Source organism: Penicillium oxalicum, chromosome I (genome assembly GCF_001723175.1).
Source record: "Penicillium oxalicum strain HP7-1 chromosome I, whole genome shotgun sequence".
In the NCBI taxonomy this organism is placed as follows: Eukaryota; Fungi; Ascomycota; class Eurotiomycetes; order Eurotiales; family Aspergillaceae; genus Penicillium; species Penicillium oxalicum.
Window position 1 is genome coordinate 4,549,182 of NC_064650.1, and position 21,753 is coordinate 4,570,934.

The window sequence follows — 21,753 nt, forward strand, 5'->3', positions numbered from 1 at the left end:
AGGTTGCGCCCTCTTCTTCTTCTTCTTCTCCTCCTCCTCCTACCCTTTTGAGGAACCATCTGCCCGCTACTCAGCGCCCGATCAATGGCTCTTCTCCTTGAAGCTCAAGACTTTTCATTCACGGGCGATCATGACTAATGGGCCCCCAAAAAAGTCGGCTTGAACTTGGCTCCTTGGCAGGGTCGCATATGAGGCCGCAGCCGATCGAGACTTTGCGGGACCACACATGACGCTTAAGCGATAATCTTCTTTTTCTCGGCGCTGAAGAGAGAAAAAAAAGCAAAGAACCAGAAAAAAGCAAAGGATCTTGAAAGCTTCCAGGACGATCACTTGTCATTTGATTTGATACCGAGTCGGACCGTCAAAGGTCCCACTAGGGGGTCCCTTACCACAAAGCTTGTCTTGCAGACGACCCTTTTGTCGTCGTGGACCTTTCATGTGAACATACTCACATTTGCGGTAGCAGACGCCCAGGACCATGGACCCATTACCTTTTGGCCAACTTCATCTCCACCGGCAAGCAACCACCATAGCAATAGGCCTATTTGGCTGGAGATCGACAATCGTTCATTCTTGGCCTCGAGCCAGGAATGCAATTTCCGCAAGGTGATAGGCACGCAAGTAAAATTGCACCCTCCTCGCCCCGGCCATAGATGGGACGCCTCATCTGCATCTTTGCCCCATGTGTAAAAAGCATGAGCAGGCCGGTCTACAATCGTCTATGTAATCGGACCCCTGCACTCCTGCACTGCTGCACTGTACCTCCGAAGTCTGTCTGTTTAGCCCTGGTCTCATTGCATCCTCGCGCGATGTAATCCCAGTAATTCCCCACTCTGGTTGGCTCTTCATCTCCAGTCGGGCCAGGAATACCTCCGATAAGTCCGAGTCGGGTTCGGTCTTGACGGCCAAATTAGGAGCTGTAGATGAACGGTCTACCAATCATAATTGGACGATGACATTCCCAGCTGAACCTTTCACATGGGGGGGGGGGGGGGGTCCCTCGGACCGGGTGAAAGGGTTCTTGACACCCTTGGTTGATCCCAAGATGGACAGTGGATCTGGATCAGGCACAACACTATCGACCCGTTTGTCGATTCAAGGTTGACGATCAATCCGGTCGAGCCAACTGCACTGATCAGCCAGAGGACACGCTGGAGCTCCTTTTCGCGTTCTATCTATGGGTTTTCGTCTCATCGCAGATTGGGCTTGGTCCATGAAACGAGGAACTCACTATAGGGGGCGCGCTTCTGAGTCATGACACACACCGAATTCAATGCCGAGTATTTCATACGACAAAAAGGGAATCCGTCAGGAAGAAGCAGCTCATTCCCAGGATACCACAGACCGTATACAGGTATGTATTTTACAGCATCATCTTTTGAGTTCCAGGGCACCTTCTCCCCATTTTGGGGTTGTGTCAACTCCCAGGAATACGGTTACGGATGTATGTACAGGACAACGATATTGTACAATACAGAGCTGGCGATTGAATACACCATCTGCCAATACTCAATGATACCATACCCTGTACGTTTATTACATACTACCTGGTCACACGAACACAACCGCACATGAATCAGACCTTCAACAAGCTCAGGTCCAGAACAAATGATCATCTCTCACCGTCCCGACTCTTCGACCCTTCAACGCACCTACCACAATCTGCGCTGAGCTTCGTCTCCCCCCTCCTCCTCCTCTTCTTTCCCTTTTCCGTTCTCTTCTTCCACCCGTCACTTTAATGTTTGGGATATTTTTACCACGTCACGGCTGTAGAGGCCCAAGCTCCATTTTGACTTCCAAGCCACGGACCGTGAATGTCTGATATCGACCAGAGCCCTTCTCTTTGCTCCCTTCTTCACCCGTGCCCGGTCGCATCCACCCATACCGACTTTGTACATCGGTCCTGCGCCAATTCCCCAGTCTTGTTCCCCCCTGGCCCTGTCATGCGATAGCAATGGAGAGAGTACTTCACCCCCCTACCCATCATCCATGACCCCGTCCCTTTCCTCCGTCTGACGTTAGCCATCACCAACCCAGTTCGCCAAGCCGCAACTGGATTTCACCGCTTCGCAGTGGTTACCATATCTGGATTAGCTTTGGTGGTCAAGGTCTGCACTCGAGTGACGCTCGAAAACTCGAGGCTTGTAAGACTTGGCGAGTTTCGTTTCTTCGAACCAACGAGGGATACCAGATACGTAGAGAGCAAGGTTTGAGGAAAGCAAAGAGGGGACGTCACACACTCGCTTTCGTTCTACGGTCGAGTTCATCGTACGAATTTTCGCGATTCAGTGACTTTGGACGCCAGTACATACGTGCCAAACAAAAAAAAGGCCAAATTAAGTCTTCAGCCACAGCCTCACTGGCAAGACATGGTATACTACCCCCCCTCCCCCTTGATAGGAAGTCTTCTGCCTCTGTTTATTCTATAGCGCACAAGGAGCTCGAAGCGACATCTGATCCTGGCGACTGGACAAATGGACTCTAGTCACAGGATATATACAGCACTAGATAGATGGTGAGCATCAACATTGTCGTCACAGGGAAGGATGATCAGGGGACAAATTGAATACATACTCCAGAAGCGACTTGACTCGGTATGTAAGAAAAGAAAGCTCCAACGATATCATGACAGAAACAAGATTATTGTCCCGTCAGCGACAGGTAGGATACAACTACACGCTGTACGGTGTATGACAGTGTAGATCAAATACATACTGTATGCCCACAGCTGTGTATTCCGTATCAATTATACCACTATGTAGCGCGACGCGCGAGTCACGACTCACCCAATATTCCCAGGGTCATCCCTGTTGGTTGACCAGGTTGTTTTCAAGCGCCGCGCTGTTATTGAATCATTCTTGTCCCGGGCAACTTGCCTTTTTGTCTAGTATCCTGTTCACGGTTCTCAATTTGCATACACGACAAGGATAGGACATGTGCTCTGAACTATAAATACTATTGTATATTTCATACAGCACCGTATGTATTGAGAATAAGTAGCAGTTTCATTACACAATACTTCCATACGTATGTATCATTCAGATCTTTGCAAGATTGCCTATCCCAGAAAGCTCATCGTGTGGGGAATTGGAGAGGAGGGGACTCCAGCACAGAGGACTGACCAGCGTCCTGGCAAACCTGAACCCCTGGGTCGAGCTCGCCCTTTGGGACGGGCCCTACTCATCCGAACCCTCTCTAATCTGAATTGTGAGAAGGTTTTCTTAAATTTGAACTCCACTCGAATCTGACCTAGTTGGGCAACATTGTGCGATAACAAGCTTGATCCAAAAGAAAAAAGGTGATTTATTTTCTTGGAAATGCCTTGGTCAAGCCTTTTTTTTTTGGAGAGAGAGAGAGAGAGAGAGAGAGAGAGAGAGAGAGAGACGTAGGTATGAACGGACACTGGATGATTTGAACCCAGGTACATGGGCGGACGCCATACACATGTTTACGCTTGGACTCTAGGAGAGTACTTTCGACGTTGCTAAATTTCATGGGTCCTGTTTGACGGCTTGTACATATGTGTACGTATATTCTTACCTTGGAGTAGAACATACAGGGATACAAGACGGCAGTTTCCTAATTTCAAGGATGTAAATCCATCCGTGTAAGTACAGTATGTATATGTACTTGCATCCCACTGTTCCCACTCCCTCCCTCTCAAATTTATTACAAAACTACATCGATGTATTCGACCGTACTTCAACATCCTGGGCCTAGTGTTCAAAATCAAGACCAATCAGCCCGAAGCGACCCAGACAGACGGAGGGATGGACGTTGAGCAATTTCCCAATCCGGCTAGCTCCCGGGGGAGAGCGCGCGCTGACCTGCACAAAAGCGTGGTCATCCTGTACAGTACACAAGACGCGCACAAGGGTTCTGATTGCGACAGCTCTTGGCTTTCCTTTTACTATCTTAGGACTCGGAGTTGGAAGAATACGCTTCCTCTTCTCCCCACGGTCTGCGCTGGGAGGGGGGAGAAAATGGGGAGAGACCGCGTTGACTTGAGATCTTCGGATCCTTGAAAAAAAAAAAAAGGCACGGTATTTCATCCAGATCAGCTCAAATCAGCGCTGCATCGTTCCAGGATGTGATCGTACCGCGGCAAAGGGAATGGGATCAGTTGGTGCATCCTCGAGTGCCAAGGTCTTGGCTGCGAGCTTTTTTAAGATGTCTCTCGTCCCAGTGATGCGCGTTGAGTGGAATGTGTTTTGGACGTCGGCGGAGCCTCCCCTAGACCCGACAGGGCTACTAGTGAGTTACACTTACGATTGGATGAGAGACTTTATTCCAGTCCGTATGGCTATGTCTAGGTTGTGCCTACAGGAGGTGCTGCTGCTTCAATCTGGCGTGACAGCATGTACATCAAATCTTGGACCGTTTCTCGAGTGTACATGATAGGCGAGAGTTGGCTGCCAGGGGGGAAGGGGGGTGGAGGTTGCTCCCCCCGTCCAGGTTCAGGCTAGAAATGTAGCACTGTAGTTATAGTTTGCCTCCTTCTTAGGATGGAGATGCATATCAACTTCCATCAATTCCCGTCCCGCTCTGATCTGGAAGACGTCTATGTAAACCCGCGGGTACTTGGCCATGTCAAAAGAGTCCCGTCCACAGCACAGTTTTGGGAGGGTTCCCGCTTTGCCGTGCAGCATTGATGTTGATACAAAAATAGAACCCAGGTCAATCATCCTCTACATCCATTCAAAACAATTGAAAAATCCCGGATGAGACGGGATACGCGACATACATATCAAGTAAAGATTCCCCAATCATCTACACTTACCGCATCCCCAGATGGATCCTACTCATGACGGTGTGTTCTAGCGGCATGCACCACGTTAGGCCCTTAACTACATTCAACCTAATGTCCGCCGTGTGGCTCCAACCCGGTCGTCGGCCGAGGATCGCTAACGCAGGACCGGTATTCGGGTGGCGTGGGGCCTGCGTCGCAGGAGACTGGGGGGGGGGGGGGGGGGGGTAGGGAGGAGAGGGGAGGGGGCGGTCGATACTGGAAACTCGATATACAAGTGAAATGCATGCATATATCCCTGGTTGATTGAACCAGAAAGTCTACCGTAGCTTTCAAGTACTGTGGTAGGCTCTGACAAGCGATAGCATTGTTCCATACGCAAAGAAGAAGATGGAGAAAGAGAGGAATATAGGGGAGAAGAGAGGGGGGGGGGGGGAAAGGCGATGTACATCAATCCGTATCCCGTACGAAATTCCAGTCGGACAATTTCCATTTTGCCCAGAGATTCTCGGAAAACTCCCATGAATGTATTCCGCAAGCAGGTGCGGATGGTCAGTTGTCATGTTCTTTCGAGTTCTCAACTCGGCTCCCCTGTGGTCTCCTTGGGTGCTCGTTCTGTTCACGTTGACCCCGGTGAGTCCCGGTTCCTTTTTTGAGATGGAGCAGAGAGGGGGGGCAACCTCGGAAAATTCTCCACTCAGTAGCAATCTTGTGCCGTCCCAGATTTTGAAGCTCACGTCCCACCGTGGGTGGAGATGTCTGGAGATTGCCAAGACGGTCGGGAATCGGAAAGGCCTTTGGGGCACCTCCCCGGGCAGAGTGGGTAAGACAAGCGAACCGCCACAGGAAAGTCGCCCTCGACTTACCTGGCGCATTTGACCTGGATGGGGCACCGATGGGAGTATTCTGCGCGGTTAGTCAAGTGGGCCCTGCCGCGAGGAGGGCCGACTTGCTACCATGGATCGGCATGGCCATGTATACATTGTCTAGACCGGACATGTGTGAAATCATATACCACTGACGGGGTGGATTCCAAAGACAGTGGACGAGAGACACGAAAGAAGGGCAGTTGAGACCTCGAAATTACCAAAAAAAAAAAGAACACGAGAAATCAAATTCATTCCTTCACAGGTCACTCACAGGAAACAACAGACAGAGGTCAGAAAGATTCTGAAATACACTCACCCCATCCTGAGTGGCTCGCTGGATAACGCGGCGGACGGGTTTCTCAGATTGAGTCAAATGAATGAATTAAGCCGCAACGGATTCAGTCGACTACCCGAAGATCGTTGCATTCCACTTGCTGTAGGGCCCACAGTATAGTAGTACTACCCCTGGCGCAAGGGCACAAAAGTATGTATGACTCTGTGCATCACTGCATAAGGGACATCGTGCATCGCTGCGTGCCATGTACTCGATAGCGAGGACATGAAAGCCATCAACGGTCCGCCCATTCCACAGCGTGGATATGAAAAGAGATATGGCCCACCAAAGCTGAAAACCTGCAACATACCCATTAGGATACCCTGAGGAGGTGCCGGGATATCGGACATTGACCAGGGCTCTAGAGAGCTTCAATGAAATGAGGGCATCCCAGTCTCGCTTGTGGGGCGCAATGCATCAATGCAGTGGGAATGTAGACGTCGCTCTTCCATGCCCAAACTGGATGTTTTTGCGACTCTAAGGCGTGCATGGATCTTCGTGGCGCCGAGGACTCAAGTCACGTTTTCAGGTCCACGGAGAGTGAATTGGAGATAGAATCTTCGATCCATGCTGCTTTGGCGTGTGTGATCGTTGGCCTCTTTGTCCAAAAGGCCGCGCCACGAAAATTAGAGGTTGTGTGCGAGAAAGAGAGAGAGAGAGTCCTCCTGAAATGGTGAGGATCCCCAGTGCAAGTGAAAGCAAGAGCCTGAATCAACTGCAACAAGTGCATTTCTTTTCACGTGCTTTCCTATCTAGGTTCGATACGAGTCAGGTACTGAAAAAAGTGTACACGTTACTTGCCAATCAGGCCGACACCACGGGCTTTTGCCCGCTCCGAGTGGTACCAGAATTGAGCCGTTTTTCCTGTAAGGGATTCCAGTCCATAAAGAGAACGGACACGGAAGCCGCTCGAATTGCCAATCACTGCTTTTTCTTGCATGGATGATGCTCTATTTCAGGATGATTGTCTGTTGAAGTTGTGGTCTGATTCGAGTCGTTCAACGATGTCTCCAAAGCACAGCCGGAGATCATCCTGATCGAGAAGGCCGGTCTGCCTTTCAGCTTGGCACTCCAGTGGGTGGCGGAACATTCTCATATGGACAGGGTTTATGAGACTCGTTCGCATTTACAGCGGCTCAGGGCAAGAGACACTGTCAGCATCCAATGATCTTGATAGCCCGCGCGCCGCATAGCGCCCCTTTCGGGGATGTTGTCTGTGTTCAGTGCTCTCCTTGGCGAGATACAGTGGAACCTTGAAGGGAGAATGCGCGCTTCCTACGCTATAGGCCGACAGATGAGGCTCTCATCAAGGTCCAGAGCTCAAATGGAGAGAGAGTAACGACGGGATCTGGAGATGGATCAGGATCTTGTGACGCACTGACAATGATCATCCCACATCAATGTTGAAAGTGTGGGCGGCCAGCTCAGGCCTCTTCCGTAGACGCGACTGTGGGGGAAAAAAGCCTTTCTCTCAGCCTCAAAAAGCCTATTGTGCAATGTGCACCGGGTGCACTGTGTCAGGTCTCTTGGTTCCACGGTTCCAAAGCTCATTTGCTCTATGCTTTCTGCACGCTGGCCATTGTTGCAAGCGAATCGTCATTCTGACTCGAAGATGGCTCCCTGGAAACCCCCCCCCCCCCCCCCCCCCCTTGGTCTGCTATCGTAACCGGGGTCGTGTTTTGGGAGGTGTGCAAAGTCGCCGACCACGCGGGCGCAGAACCTCTTGGGAGGCTCAAGATCCTCCTTCCCAGCTTGAGGCATGTGGATAGATTTCTTACATTTAGTCAGGTAAGATATTTTGTCGATTATTTGGCTTGATGTTTTGAGGCCCCCCATCCTATCCCGTCTTTTGTCTTCTCACGTCACTTTATGCCCGAATTCGGCGCTCTTCACTTTGCTCCTTTTGCACGGTCAGGTACAGGTACACTCACTCTCGGTGCTGACTACCTGTTTGAGCAGGTCTGCCCAAATGTGAATCCTAGTCTCGGCTCGAATTTATCCCGTCCCCGACTGTCTCCAGCGTTGTCATCCGAGTCGCTGAGATCCTTGTCGCGTCCTAACAGAGCTGCATTGTCACTATCGACCCGCCGTCACGGTACCAGGAAAATATGCACACGGAATTCAATCATCCGATGTCCATCATCCCTGATGCGTATAGCTGGCCGCCACATCCTCGTGTTATCTACACCGCACTTGTGATGGCAGATCTTGTTCTTCTCTCTGCAGAAGATTTGCATTCTGTTGCCCCGATTTGATTTTTTTCTTCTCCCCCTTTTACCTTTTTGTGACCAGCTCAATGACTAGGAATGGAGGCCGAGAGGTTGGCCTCAGTCACCTCACATGGGAGAGGAGGGGGGATCGTCACGATCATCCAAGTAGTGTAGCACTTTAATGTGACATTCATAGTCCGCCACGGGGTTATCAACATTCACTGTTGAACATAACTACTGGTTGCAGCAGCTACCTCTCTGGATCGGTAGGTATCAAAGATTCGTGAAGAAGTCGTAGAGTCCCGTAAGGTAGACACGGGTGACACTACGCCCATACAGGGAGTGAACATCTGGAGACATCTGGACCTGTACCAAAGTGTCATGTTTCAAAATTTCTCTCCCACATCCATGTATATGTGTTTTGTCGGAAACATTCAGTCTTTGTAGAATGCAGATCTCAATCGTACAATTTGTAAGAGATATCAGCAGAATGAAAAGAATCTCCCAAACAAAATAATAAATTGAAAAATCGACCTCTGAGGTAAGCGTTATGCAAACATGGGAATGTCTAGGGTGACATGTACCCCCCCCCCCCCCCCTCCTTTGTGTTTCAATTTGCTTGGCGCTATCCCGCCACGGATAGACCGCGGGTCAACCTATTGACTCTGTGACTGATCTACCTAGTACTGTAGGTTTGATGGTATCTCGATGCCACCTAGTTCATTTTTCCGAGGAGAGTAGCAACACTTGATATGTCCCTGGCGCCGTGAGACTTGACAAGTCTATTTCCCTCTATTCATTTGTGATCCTACTGCAACAACATACCAGCTCTTTCCACGACTCGCTCTTCTACAGTACAAGAAGATCTACCCAGCCCGGGGGCTTGGCTGATAGATTCCAAAGCTGTAGTAGGTCATGCATGCTGACCTTGAACTGGCCCGGGGTCGCTTGAAAGAGCGGGAAAAAAAAAGATGCGACTTTGACATAACCTGCATAGGATGGAAGAGTCAAACCCTCGGATATACGGACGTGTGATCCCGTCCATTCCATTCACTGTTGCATCGAGCCCAATCTTGAAAAGATATGGATGTTGATGTGGCAGACTGGCTTCTTTGCATAGAGGTCCCTGATTCTCAATCATGAACTGTCATGATCGCTCTCGACGAGAAGGATCTATATACAACATCCACCATCGACAATGTAGGTAGTGTACTTTCACTGCATGCCATGTGGATGATGCCAACCGCTAACTACCCCGTATGAAGTACCACACCACAGTAGCGTACCTGTACAAGGTACATCCCCACGCAGTTTCCCACTTAATTTTTTTTTTCCAAAAGAAACCGCCTCGGTACGAGAACGAAGGTTCTTCCAGTTCTCCACCATCTATACCTGTCCTTTTGCCTTGTGCGCGCCACAGAAACCGGTTCAGCTCCGCATCTCGTTGGATAAGACCCGAATTGACGATAGCGTGCGGACCATCGGAAACCTGCCTCCAATGATGGACCGACCTCAATGAGACGGTGGGCCTGCCCCACTCAAGCTATCACCTTCTTGGCGTAGCTCCCTTTCCACAAATCACTGCACTTGAATCAACCCTCCCCACACAGCCTCTGATAGGACTTGTAGAGCCCACTAGACTGCCCAGAATACAATGCCCTCGTCCGCCAAGGCGATGTGGACATGGATGTAGTGTACTTGGGATAAGGCTCGGCGTGACTCTTCCAGTCGATTATTTGATTTGGATAATTATCGGCCTTGATCCCTGGATGCTGATGTGGTATGAATCGGCCTAGGCCATAATGTACTCCCACGTGAAAGTGATTGTTTCGCGACGGCCGGGACCAGTAAGCTTTGGCTTAATCTCATCACCTCAAGCTCTATCCAGGAGTGTTTACTAATTTTTATGGGCAGGCGCTGGTATTCTTGTAAGCCTGCGTGGTCAAGCCACATGTCTGTTTGTATGAAAGAAGTATATTATTTTTTTTTTTTAAAAAAAAAAAAAAGAAAACCTTACTATACAAAACTTCCTCAATCTTGTCCGTACAATGATCAACTTCTCAGAATGCAGTGTTTCAGATTGGTAAATGGTTGTTCTCTTGACCGACTAGAGCCGGTGCCTGCCTGCTCCCTAACTGCATATTTGGAACTGGAAGGACGGAACCGGATCTAGTGAATAGAAACTATATCGATCCGATCAAATTTCACCATGTGACACCCGGCTCACTCGATATTCCAGAATAGATGCCCGAGATTGCGAATTCTTGAATCGCGACCATATAGCTTTCATTTTCTCCACTTGTCCTCCCGGGCTCAACAAAATAGTACACATTGTACACTGTACAATGTATAGTGTCCATCAATCCGCCATACTGTCCATAGCCTATCACTGACTGACCGTAGGTAACTGGGTACCAAAATATGTACTGTATCTGATATAGTATTACTAAGCCAAGCATACTAGTATCAAATCCTCCACTTCACTCTGCCCAGCCGGCGATCGTCCCCCCCCTGTAATGAGTACCCTATCTGCATGGTCATGCAAGAGTACCCAGAACACATGGAACATGAGAATTCAAAACACCCAGTTCAAAAATGAGAGTAAACAGAAAAAAAAGTCATTGGCGGAATGAGAACCCTACCGTAGATGGTTTGTGGGGCATGGTTTCTCGAAAGCTCATACGACATATTATTTCATGCAAGGCATAGGGGAGGGGGAGAGAGAGGGAGAGAGCAAGAGACGGTAGAAGGAGGAGAGTGAGGGAGTAGGCTGGATGGAAGGGGCGGAAGAATCATCCATCCTCCCTTTGAGAGGAAGGTTAGGTCTGATTGGAAGGGAAAGAAATATCGTCAAGTGGATATGTCATTATTCTTGATATTGTCAGGCGTCCCTTCTGCCTTCTGCTTTAAGGCCGTGTTACGGGCTTGAGGATGGGGGCGAGAAATAGAGCCTCCACGGAAGAGGTGGAGTATTCCTGGAATGCTGAGTGTTGGAGAGGAGAGGGGGTCCGTACGGATAAGTGGTAGGCTTGGAGAATACGTAGGAGGTAGAAGGGCGGTAATGAGCTAGTTGATCGTGACTGGGCTGGATCAGCGTGGTGACCGAGTGGAGTCAAAGAGGCTCTTCATCGTCTCCCTGGGCACTTCTCCTGCAGGTTTGAGGCGGGGCTGGAGAATTGTTGGTCCTCACAAAGAGGGTGGAAGAGAAGGAAGAGATCGTTGGGTGTGTGGCCTGGAAACGAGAAAGAAAAAAAGAAGCAAAAAAAAGGGGAGATCCTCTGGCCTTGCAGGTCGATATTGTTGATCTTTACGTTCTTATTTATCTTTCGTGTCTTTGAGCCCCATCTGTCTTGAACCTCTATACTTACGGTGCAGGTAATCAAGGGTTTGAGGTAAGTAGTTTATTACTCCACAAGCAGTGCTTCATTCTTTGTCAGTAATTACAAAGAAGGTTAAATTTCAAAAGAAAAAAAAAACATGATTGATGCAATATCTACTCTAAAAGACCCAGGTGTGTTAAGCCATGGCGTGTCAAAAGTAGCAGGACAAGACACTGCAGTGTCCACGAGATTGTCCAGCACCGCGGATATTCAGCCGCATTGCATCCTATCTCCGACCAACGTGACCCGATGAGCATCTGCCTCTGTGTGCCTCGCCACGAGAATAACTTTCAGGCCACGGTACAGTCGCATGATGAGACGTCGGTGCTAATACCAGACAAGATAACAAAAAGGCAACTCTTCCAATCACTTTCCACTAGATAGGTTCTCGGATCAAAATGTGGGGAGGGGGAGGGGGAGAGGTTCGCCTCCGACCTGTCACCTGCAGCGACAAATGGAGGATTTAGACTTTCTCACAACTTCATGACGAGCCAACAACACGTATTCGTCATCTTGAGATGGAGAGACCTTACGGATTGGGTGTGGGGATGGCCAATGTGGGTGGGATTTTGGATATCTGGATATCTCTGGTAGATCAATGACTGGAGATGATCGGGATTGTATCGAATTCTCTCTTTTCAGCCTCCCCCTCTCCCACTTTATTCCACTCTATTCTTTGATGCTTTCTTGATGTGCATAACTGTAGGCATCGCTCCCAATATCCCTTCAACCAGCCCATACTGGACGTCGCGTACGGCTTCCCCTGCCACTCAAATGTCCATTCGTGCCGTCCCCGTCGTCCCCTTTTGAGAACCCATCGTTATATACCGTCCTCCCATTCGACCGTAAATGTCCATGATCCCAGAGCCAAGACCGAGCAATCCCGACAGGTATGAAACTTCTCTAGTAAGCGCTGACGGAGCTTTGGTCTTCCGTTTCCCCTCATCAGCCTAGACGGGGATCTCTGTGGCGGTGAATCGTAGTCCAAGGCTGCCCTTCTCCTCGATCTAGACCTGCCCCCGGTCGAGTCAGACAGCCACCAAAAAGCCAAGGCAAGCAATGACGGGTGGTCTGGTCCCGTTTTGGAAGGGAGGGATGGAAGATGAATGGATTGCAAGGCTGGGCGGACGAACGACTAACTACTACACCCCCTTTTCCCCAGAGACTCGCTGACAGGTGAAGTATATACTTTGGTGGTGGAGCTGATCAGGGCCAAAAGAACCCAGCTCTGTGACTGTGACGGGATAGCATCGCATGGAGATAGAGTTCATGACAGCTGGACTCTATCTGACTGCATGCGTCATTCGGTGCAACGAAAGTTTGCCAAGAGGAAGAGAGGTGTTCGAGATTGAAAGCTTTGGGTGAGCAATGACTACCGAAACAGTTTTGCGGCTCAATTTGGACATCTTATTTTGAGAGAGAGAGAGAGAGAGAGAGAGCGAGGAAGGGGAGAGGGGGGGAGACGGAGAAGGGAAGATTGGAGATGAAAGCATGAATGACATCGCGAACGGTGCGGCTGTCAACAAGTGTAGGGTAGGCGCACGTCAAAAGTAGCGTGGCAATCCGCCGAGACCCAACAGCTTCGAATATAATCGGCTGGTGGCATGCACGTCCTGGAGGGGAAACTGCCCCCCCCCTCCTGGCACTTCGATCAATCTTCTATGCAGACACCAAACGGGAGGTCGAGAAAGAATGCTCAAGGGATGAGAGAGACACAACATGGGTCGGATGTGAGGGGGTCTGCCCCCAGTCACGAGTCATGCATGCCGTACGCTTTCACGATCCTCCCGAATTGGTCAGTTTGCGAACTAGTTATCGCCGAGCGCGTATTTTCCCACATGGTAGGAAGAAGGCGGCTGTGGTTTCCGATGATAATGATGGTTATTATATTCATGATGATTTTTCATCATCCCGGTTCTGAATCTTACTATTGCCTTTTCTTTCTCCTTGTGTTTCCCTTTTACGGTTATTTATTCTTTTTTTTTCCTCTCTGTCTCTCTCTCTCTGTGGCTTAGAAGATACAATGAGTGAAGTTATTTCTGAAAATAGATTTGGACGGAAGTGTACTTCCAGTTGTCTCCTATGGTCATCTGGCGCTGTCATCAAACGATGAGTTCCTATAGAAGAATCCTCCTATACGCGAGTCAGACCAGGCCGTCCACGCCCAGGAATGCCATGGTTCTTGACGCGCGATAGCAGCCCCGATGAGGTGACGGTCTACCCTCTTTCAATCGAGTCCATCCCCAGTACCGCACCGCTGGAACAAGGTGTTGCGTGATTTGAATGGCTGCCGGGGAACAATAGGTCCTCCTTTCTTCACACAGTAGACCGCTATCGCATTATACCGCATTCTAGCACACTGCAGAGATCACGGTCCCGTGTACAGTGTGTATTGGACCACACGACACGGTGTACACGGTACATACTCGCACATGCGTCTGGACGTCGAGTCTCCAGTCCTCGCGAATCCAATGACATGCCATCGCAAAGAGTTGATCGACTAGTATCCTTGGTGGCCGGCAGATAGGGGTGATGGCCAATCACCATGAGGGGCCCACCTCCCCCGAACATACCGGATCGAGTAGGAGCTAAACGATGTGGGTTCCACGGAGCAGACCCGCTGGTTCAAGTGGAGACCAGCACCCGCGTGGAGGCGTGCTGATTCGCGCTCGGGTTTTGGCGGGCAAATTAGCGTGGAGCGCGACGCTAATGAAATCCGAGAAGCGAGCGCAAGGAACGCGATCCCCCAGCAGAGACGCGGGCTGGGTGACAGGCGCCGGGGCAGACAAGAGGATGTGACTGTCCACGACTCGGACCAAATCCGTGTCGTAGAATCCACGCTCACCAGGCGATACGGAAGATACACAAGCATTTGGCATCATTCAGGCCCGGTGCGAGGGGAGAAAAAAAAAAGGGAACACACATGACATGGTTCCCAGAATTGTTATTCCATCTTCATTCCACATCATGATATTAGAGGGATGAAGAACGGGAGGGGAAGAAGAGATTAGATACAATCGCGATCTTTCACAAAATGAAAGCAAAAAAAAAAAAAGAAAAAGAAAAAGGTGAAAAAGAAGCACCGGGTTCAGGTATCAAGAACGAAATCATCCAGGACAGGAGATGAAACACAGGGTGGAAGAGATGATCAATCACGCAACAGGAACCCGAACAGTTTTTGCAAGATCATAGAATGTTCAGTTGAGGAGAATTTCATGTATCGTCAATCCCGTCCTGGACATCAAGAGGCAGAAGAAAAAAGAGAAGAAGAAGAAAAAGTCACAAGAGGAGATAGAAGAACCAGATCAATACACACGGAGAACATACATTTCCAAGCTCTCTCAAGACGCAGTAAAGGGGGAATCGAGGCGTTTGGGAAGACACGCAGAGTACGAAAGGAAACGAGACAAGAGGCCGAGGAGAAAGGATCAGGAGAGAGAACGCGAGAAGAGGAGTCGTAACGGGCATTTCATCAGTCGGGTCAGCGAGAAGACCCGGACCCTGGGCATCTAGGCGGGATTCCCTTTTAACCTACTCCCAAAAACCCCCAGTCAGTCCCCTCCGGTTGGTTCAAGATCCGGGTTGGGGGCTTATACTGAAAATTTGGATGGTATCCCACCATCAGAGGCTGACCCTCCTGTATCTGGTGGCCTGCAAAAGGGGCCTGGTGATACTCGGCAGGCATGTAATTTCCACGGGGAATGGTGTCGTAGCGAGGCTGCATCACCTGCACATACTGCTGCTGCTGGGGTGGGTGCTGCGGTTGTTGATGGTGGTGCTGGTGCTGGTGCTGGTGCTGATGCTGATGCTGATGCGGGTGCTGATGCTGATGCTGCGGTTGTGGTGGTGGAGGTAGTGAGTGGTGTTGCGGCGCGTGTGGTGAAGCGTGCGACATGGCCATGGCAGAGGTGACAGGAACGGTGGGCGTGCCCATCGGGGCGGAGTTGTCGTGGACGGGCACGCTGTTCATCGGCACACTGGACGGCGAGTAAAACTCATGACTGGGCGTCGCAGAATGCGAATAATACGGCTGCTGCGCAAGCATGTACGGCTCATTGCCACTGGGAATTGAGACCGTCACGGGGGTCTGATGTTGATGATGATGGTAGGAGTGTTCCGACCCTGCATCCTCCGACGATGGCCGGGTCAGAGATCCAGGGGGGTGTGATCGATGTTGATGCTTGGTAAGAGTGGTCTTGCGGCAGAAACTATGCCAGCGATCTCGATTAGTTCCAGTGCGACAAAGTCAAGATCGAGACGACCGATTGAAGAAAGATAGATGGATTGATACCTTCGTTCGCAAGTAGGTTCTTGGCAGATGTAGGGTCGCTTCCCAGTATGGATTCGCCGATGACGGGCAAGGCTGGAGGACTGTTGCGCAAAAAGTCCATTGTCAGTATATATGATGACGAGAGATCATGAGAAGGAGATCTAAAGAAAGACAAGTGGGGGATCTCCGCAAGATAATTTGAAGCTCTTACATCCGAGAAAGCCTTCTGGCAGCCTTCGTGGTCGCACACATGAGGCTTCTCCCCGGTGTGGGTCCGGGAGTGGACGGTCAAAGCGCTGCGTTGAATGAAGCTCTTGTTACAGTCCTTGACTGTACAATGATAAGGTCGTTCATTGGTGTGAATCCGGTAATGGCGACAAAGATCTGACTTGCGGTTGAAAGACTATGCAACGAGATGAGTATTGAGTGCCACCGACAGTCACTGGCCCGGGAGTTGGATGTGGAGCCGAAAAATCGAGCGCAGATCGATTCGCAGCTCCTCGGACTGGGGGTGGGAGAAAGGCCACATACCTTGCCACAGTGCGGCCACGAGCAGTTAAAATCACGACCGTTTCCTGGCGCCATCACAGTGATCGGCGAGTTGAAAGCAGGAAGAAGAGTAGCTCAAATGTCTTCGCAGCAAGTCAAGGCCAAATTGCGGCGAGCTTGGGGGAGACAGAGGTGAACGGATCGTAGAGTCGAGCGCCGGCCGAGTGAAGCACAGAGCGATCCGGAAACTGGCAGAGGAGGGCAGAGACGACGAGGGGTTGAAGAGACACAAGAAGGTTTTGTCAGCACATGCAAAGTGCAAATCCAACTCCGTCAAGTCGATGTAAGGATCCGGGATGGTCCTAGTCAGGCCGAATGGAGAGGAAAATGACCAGGCTGTTGAGATGTTGATGTGGGCCAAAGGTATGATGAGAAGAAAGAACCACTCATCTCAGTGGGAACACGGTTCGCAACGAGGCACGCAACTCAGTGCATAAGGCCGCGAGTGAACAGAAACGAACCCTCCAGCCGACAAGATCGAGGACAATCGCGCGACAGCAACTGCAGGGAGATGGTGAAGTGCGGAGAGGGAGGGAGAGGAGGGGGGATGAAATGCGACCCAGCAGGTCGAGTCTACTTTATGAAAGAAGAACGATCCAGCTTTAGAGATGCGAGAACGGCCCGGGGCTCCTTTAGGTTGGTTGATGAGTGTCCACTCTGGAGAAACTCTCTTCTCTTTTTCAGTGAGAGAAAAGACCCTAAGAAGGGCAATAACGGCGCGGACTGGAACCGTCTCCAATGAACAAAAAGCAGCAGAGTGTGAGTAGAGGGGCTCCTTATTGCTTCAAATGATGGAATATTCATGATTTGTTTCCTTATTCTGGTATCCTACTTGATTTGAATTTCGTTTATTTTTGCTTTTCTTTTTCTTTTTTTTCTTTTTTTCTTTTTCCTTTTTTTTTTTGCTTCTTGATACATGATGGAGAGAAGGGGGGGGCGGGGAGAAGCTGAGCAAAAAATCAAAAATGCAGAAAATTCCCGACTGGACTGTAGAAGATGAGGGAGACGTCGAAGGTGTTGGTGATTCTTAGAGATTATGATTTTTTTGAATTATTATTATCACCCCAAGGGGGTGCGAATGAGAAATTCAATTTTAATGGAATTTGGATCTTCCATTTCGGGGAACAACATGAGCGAGGACCGAAAGAAGAAAGGTTTTCTGGTTCGAATTAAATAATTCAATAATTCAGGGGACTTGAGGTTTAATGGTTTGGAGTCGGGACCATTGCATGAATCATTCCATCTTGTATCGAGCTTTACAACTAGCACCGTAAAAGATGATACAGTACACGATACGTACCTTGAGAATGTATCATCATACCATACATACCCTGCCTCGTTCCATCAGGTATTTAATACATACGATACGCTGCTCTCACAACTCATACTCGTAGTATCACCCGCTACCCAGAATCGCTTTGAGAGGTTCAAAAGCCCTGAGGTGAAAAAGAAGGAGGCCATCGGCATTTAAAATGTGCATACGATAGGAATAAATAGACAACCTTCAACAGCAACGACGAGGTACCAGGAACATGTTGTCAGTGATCAAAAAGTCGGCTGAATTTTCAGACCATGATTGGTGGATGACTGTCGGATAAGGTTTCCAAGAGGCAACCTCCGAGGGCAACTCTTCTGCGATTCTGAATTCGAAGTTCCCGTCATGAGGCGAAGTAGTCATTCTCCGATTTGGAGACGAGTGACTTTTCCACAGTGGTCGGCCTTATCGTCGGAGGAATGGCCGGCTACGAAACTATTTGTATAAGGAAAGTGGGTTAGGCGTCAAGGGTGTGCTTGTCGAATAGAGAAGCGAAAGAACCGAGGCGGCGACCCGATGAGAGGCGGGTCTCTCCTTTCACCAGTGGTAAACCTAAATGTGTGCTGCAGATTCAACTTTTGAAAGTGATGCTTTCCGAAGAGCTGCGCTGGAGCATCAGCGTCTGAAGAGCGGCGACATCAGTCCTCGAGCACATAACATAGCGTGTACCACTTCTTCTTTCTTGGAACATGGGCTTCACGTTTTGTAACTGTAAACCCCCCCCTTCTCCTTGCGCACAATGTGGTCGACTATGAGCATGAGAGCAGCACATCGTCTCGGTCACTCTTGATGGCTATTTCCGGGCCGTAACCGCTCCCGTACACTATAATGTCATACAGTGCAGTTTGGTATAGTTCCTCTTCGACGAGTCACGGTAGTTTCGAATTTCTGTACATCAACATACGAAAGCAGTATCTTTGGTAAAGATGCCGGTAATGTCCGGGTAATATCATAGCTCATACAGTCCGCGTACATGAGTGCATCTTCCATCCGATGACCCCACCAGACGATGGGTCTGTCGGATATCGCCAGCCCTCTTGGCCTGTCAGTGGGAAAAGGTTTCCCCACCTAACCATATCCTGGTTGGATCTCTGTCACGCATGAGAAAAGGGGTGGGAGATTCACAACTCATTACGAAATGGAAAAGTGGCCCAGCATCCCTCAAGGATTGCTGATGGACCAGAAATGAATGTTCACTCTGTCCTTTGGGCCGATGGATACCGACTGGAGTATAGTCAATTACACATCCAATCATTTCTGGAAAGTGGAGGACTGGAAAAAATGAACCCGGTCGTGAAGGAGTACAGCTACAGGAGAGTACGGCTACAGGAACACAGCGACAGGAGTATAGCCAGGAGACATTGTCCTCGTTGGAACGGACCGTACCCGATGTAACGCAGCGCCGGTGTGATGGACCTGAAGGTCATGTTTCGATGGTCACAGCTTCGCAGAAGTAGAAGAGCAAAGAGTCAAGTTCTTTACCGTACAGCTGGGCAGAGCCATCATTTGCCATGTCGCAGTTCCGACAAGGATGCTGGGATCATGGGGCGGAGGTTTTCATAATGAGTCCTTATCGTCGGTATACTCAGGTACCTGTCTACCGGCTCATGTATGTACATCTACCTCAACACTGTAGCCGACAGTAAGAGTAGAAGACATGTAGAGAAGCACCACCTGAACAGTCAAAGGGTACCCGGCTACCCATCCATAGCAAGGTTGGCATGGGCCTGTCACAGCCTGGTTTCGATGAAAGCCCGAGTTATGATGGCGCCAATGGTACAGTACAATCATACCACAAGTCATCGCACATGAATCTTCCTTCGTGTCGCGAGGTCGAACCCCACATTCCCTTGGATGATCCACGGCCAGGTCATGAAAGCCTGGTTCATGTGGGCATTACAGACTTGCCGTTCCCTGTGGAAGACGAGGAGGGGTGCTCATTAACCTTTTCGAATCCCGACTCACCCAACTGGCGAGGATGAGACCGTGTCTTCGATGGCAGATTTGAGGGGATTCGACCAGGGATAGTACATATGTACATGAAGAATACGAGCTTCAGGCTGGCAGGGATCTGGAGAGTCGGCCCTCGGCGACGGGTGGGATGGGCGGCTCGATTTCCAACAATGGACATCGGTGGTATTTCTCCTCTTTGGCCTGGTTGACCGACGACCAGGGTGGGTGTTACTTATTTGGCCAGACGAGAGGCCGCAATGGGTCTGTTCAATGATTTTGTCCTCGTATGGCAAGCTTCACGCGAATACCTTCCCATTAGTCCTGGTATTGTACCAGCACCCAGGTTGCGAAGTTATCAGACTCTCAACCATGCTCGCCTCTTTCGCAGCAGTCTCCATCTTTGGCCTCTGCCCGATGGCATGAACTGGCGTAGAGCAAACCAAGTACAGTGGAATGGATACGGTTGAGGGCTTCAAAGAACACACTAGCCAAAAATAACCAGGTCTATACACCAGCTGGGTGAGAATGAATTAATTCAGGAAGCCATAGAGAACCATATCGCATGCTCCTTCAAGCAAAAGATAACCCAGCGAACTGGGCTTAAACGGTCACATTCGGCACTCAGGGAAGATTAAATCACCATCGATCAGTCTGAGACGGCCGAGAGTGATGAACGAAGAGCTGGCGTGCGCTTCACCCCGGGCGAGGAAGACTCTCCAACCGCAAGATCATTACAAATTGATAGAGTGAGGTGTTGAAATTACACGCGTCAAGCAGGAGCAAAACAAAATCATTTTTGTCCAGATAGGATGACTTTGTCAATCACAAGTGGGCTCCTCGTCCTTGTCACGCATGACGCTGTCAATCTTTCCTGCAGCGCGTGGTCGCACATCGTTCGGCTATCCTCGCTTGCGTGAGCTGAGAGTTTTCATAAGGTCCTTATGTAGATGATATCATTGTATGCGTGCTTGCCCTCCAAAAGAGTATACTCACAGTCTCTCTGTCTACGGAGAGCCTCAAGGGCATGGGAGAATGTCCAGTAGGGCCATTGTGTCCCGTCAGCAATAAGCAAAGAGTGACCGAACTTCTCCGGGCGCCTACTTTGTTTGAGTTGTGTGTCCTGATATAGTTTCGCTGAACCTTCTGGTTCCAAAGACGCGCAAAGCGGAAATGAGGGTAGACGAACAAGGTTTCAGGCGCCCGCCTGGAGATCCACCTGTTCATGGTCTGGCTTTCACGCCCTCGATATTCTTCCTCTAGAAAATAAAAGATCAAATGCAAGAAAGACCAGGCGCCAGAGATGAAGAGCGTGTCGTGATATTCATCAGTCTGTTAATGGTGGGCCTGGTACTCACCTCAAGATGGGGGGAGGGGGGGGACTTACGAGGTTGCTTGCGCGTCGGCTTATCAAACGTCCTGTGCTGGACGTTTTTCCAAGTGATAAGGGGATGCATCTCAATTTTCATTCCACCGTTGGAAACACCAAATGCCCCGCAATAGAGAAACGACTTTTGTTGAAGGAGCCAATCGTCCATCATGACAGTAGATCGCAATGTCAAGGTCTATACTGCGGAAACGATGAAGGAGGGATGTTCCTACGCTGCAAGGGATGCTCTGTTGCGTTTTTTTTTCGAACGTCTCACATGTACTTCCACTTTTCTCTTTCTGACTCTCTCAAATTCTCAACGCCTACCAAGCTCTTCTCATTTCACTGTGTCATTCCCGAGGGTTCACACACGTGGAATAGTGCTGTTCTAAAGATTTACCTCTGTTTTCCCTCATCTATCATGCGCTCTGGCCCAAATGTATCCTTTAGTGCCGGATCTTTCCCGATCGTTATTTCACCGAGGGCTAGTGGTGTCCCGCTGATAATTAGGGAAATGAAATCCGAATCTTGACCCCCACATTAGCCCAGCCCTCAGTGGAGGAGGACATGCTAGACTGGCCCTCATTTTGAAGAGGGGGGAAATAAACCTTTTGCCCTGTGACTTTCACCAGTGATCATAATTCCCCGGGCTGAAGTGTCAAAACGGGTCCAAGGGGCCCGGCACATAGTAAGTTTGCAATACGATGGGGGACTCACAAGGGCCTTGATTCGTGATCGCCCAAATAGGTCAATAGTTACG

At 49.8% G+C, this 21,753-nt stretch overlaps 5 protein-coding genes across 5 annotated transcripts; 1 reads left to right on the forward strand and 4 right to left on the reverse strand.

Moving 5' to 3' along the window:
* Positions 1 to 1,761: 1,761 nt before the first annotated feature.
* Positions 1,762 to 1,875, reverse strand: POX_a01504 (uncharacterized protein; the record flags this gene model as incomplete). Its single annotated transcript, XM_050110432.1, has 1 exon — positions 1,762 to 1,875. One exon carries the CDS (start codon positions 1,873 to 1,875, stop codon positions 1,762 to 1,764), a length of 114 nt encoding a protein of 37 aa, XP_049974200.1.
* Positions 1,876 to 3,716: 1,841 nt separating this feature from the next.
* On the reverse strand, positions 3,717 to 4,396 carry POX_a01505 (uncharacterized protein; the record flags this gene model as incomplete). The annotated part of the gene is made up of 4 exons (XM_050110433.1): positions 3,717 to 3,848; positions 4,101 to 4,233; positions 4,270 to 4,283; positions 4,325 to 4,396. 4 exons carry the CDS (start codon positions 4,394 to 4,396, stop codon positions 3,717 to 3,719), a joined length of 351 nt encoding a protein of 116 aa, XP_049974201.1.
* A 1,915-nt stretch (positions 4,397 to 6,311) lies between these two features.
* Positions 6,312 to 6,440, reverse strand: POX_a01506 (uncharacterized protein; the record flags this gene model as incomplete). The annotated part of the gene is made up of 1 exon (XM_050110434.1): positions 6,312 to 6,440. The coding sequence occupies one exon, from the start codon at positions 6,438 to 6,440 to the stop codon at positions 6,312 to 6,314; it is 129 nt and encodes a 42-aa protein (XP_049974202.1).
* Positions 6,441 to 8,058: 1,618 nt separating this feature from the next.
* Positions 8,059 to 8,205, forward strand: POX_a01507 (uncharacterized protein; the record flags this gene model as incomplete). Its single annotated transcript, XM_050110435.1, has 1 exon — positions 8,059 to 8,205. The coding sequence occupies one exon, from the start codon at positions 8,059 to 8,061 to the stop codon at positions 8,203 to 8,205; it is 147 nt and encodes a 48-aa protein (XP_049974203.1).
* Positions 8,206 to 15,066: 6,861 nt separating this feature from the next.
* On the reverse strand, positions 15,067 to 16,395 carry POX_a01508 (uncharacterized protein; the record flags this gene model as incomplete). The annotated part of the gene is made up of 4 exons (XM_050110436.1): positions 15,067 to 15,748; positions 15,832 to 15,911; positions 16,022 to 16,213; positions 16,342 to 16,395. 4 exons carry the CDS (start codon positions 16,393 to 16,395, stop codon positions 15,067 to 15,069), a joined length of 1,008 nt encoding a protein of 335 aa, XP_049974204.1.
* Positions 16,396 to 21,753: the final 5,358 nt, after the last annotated feature.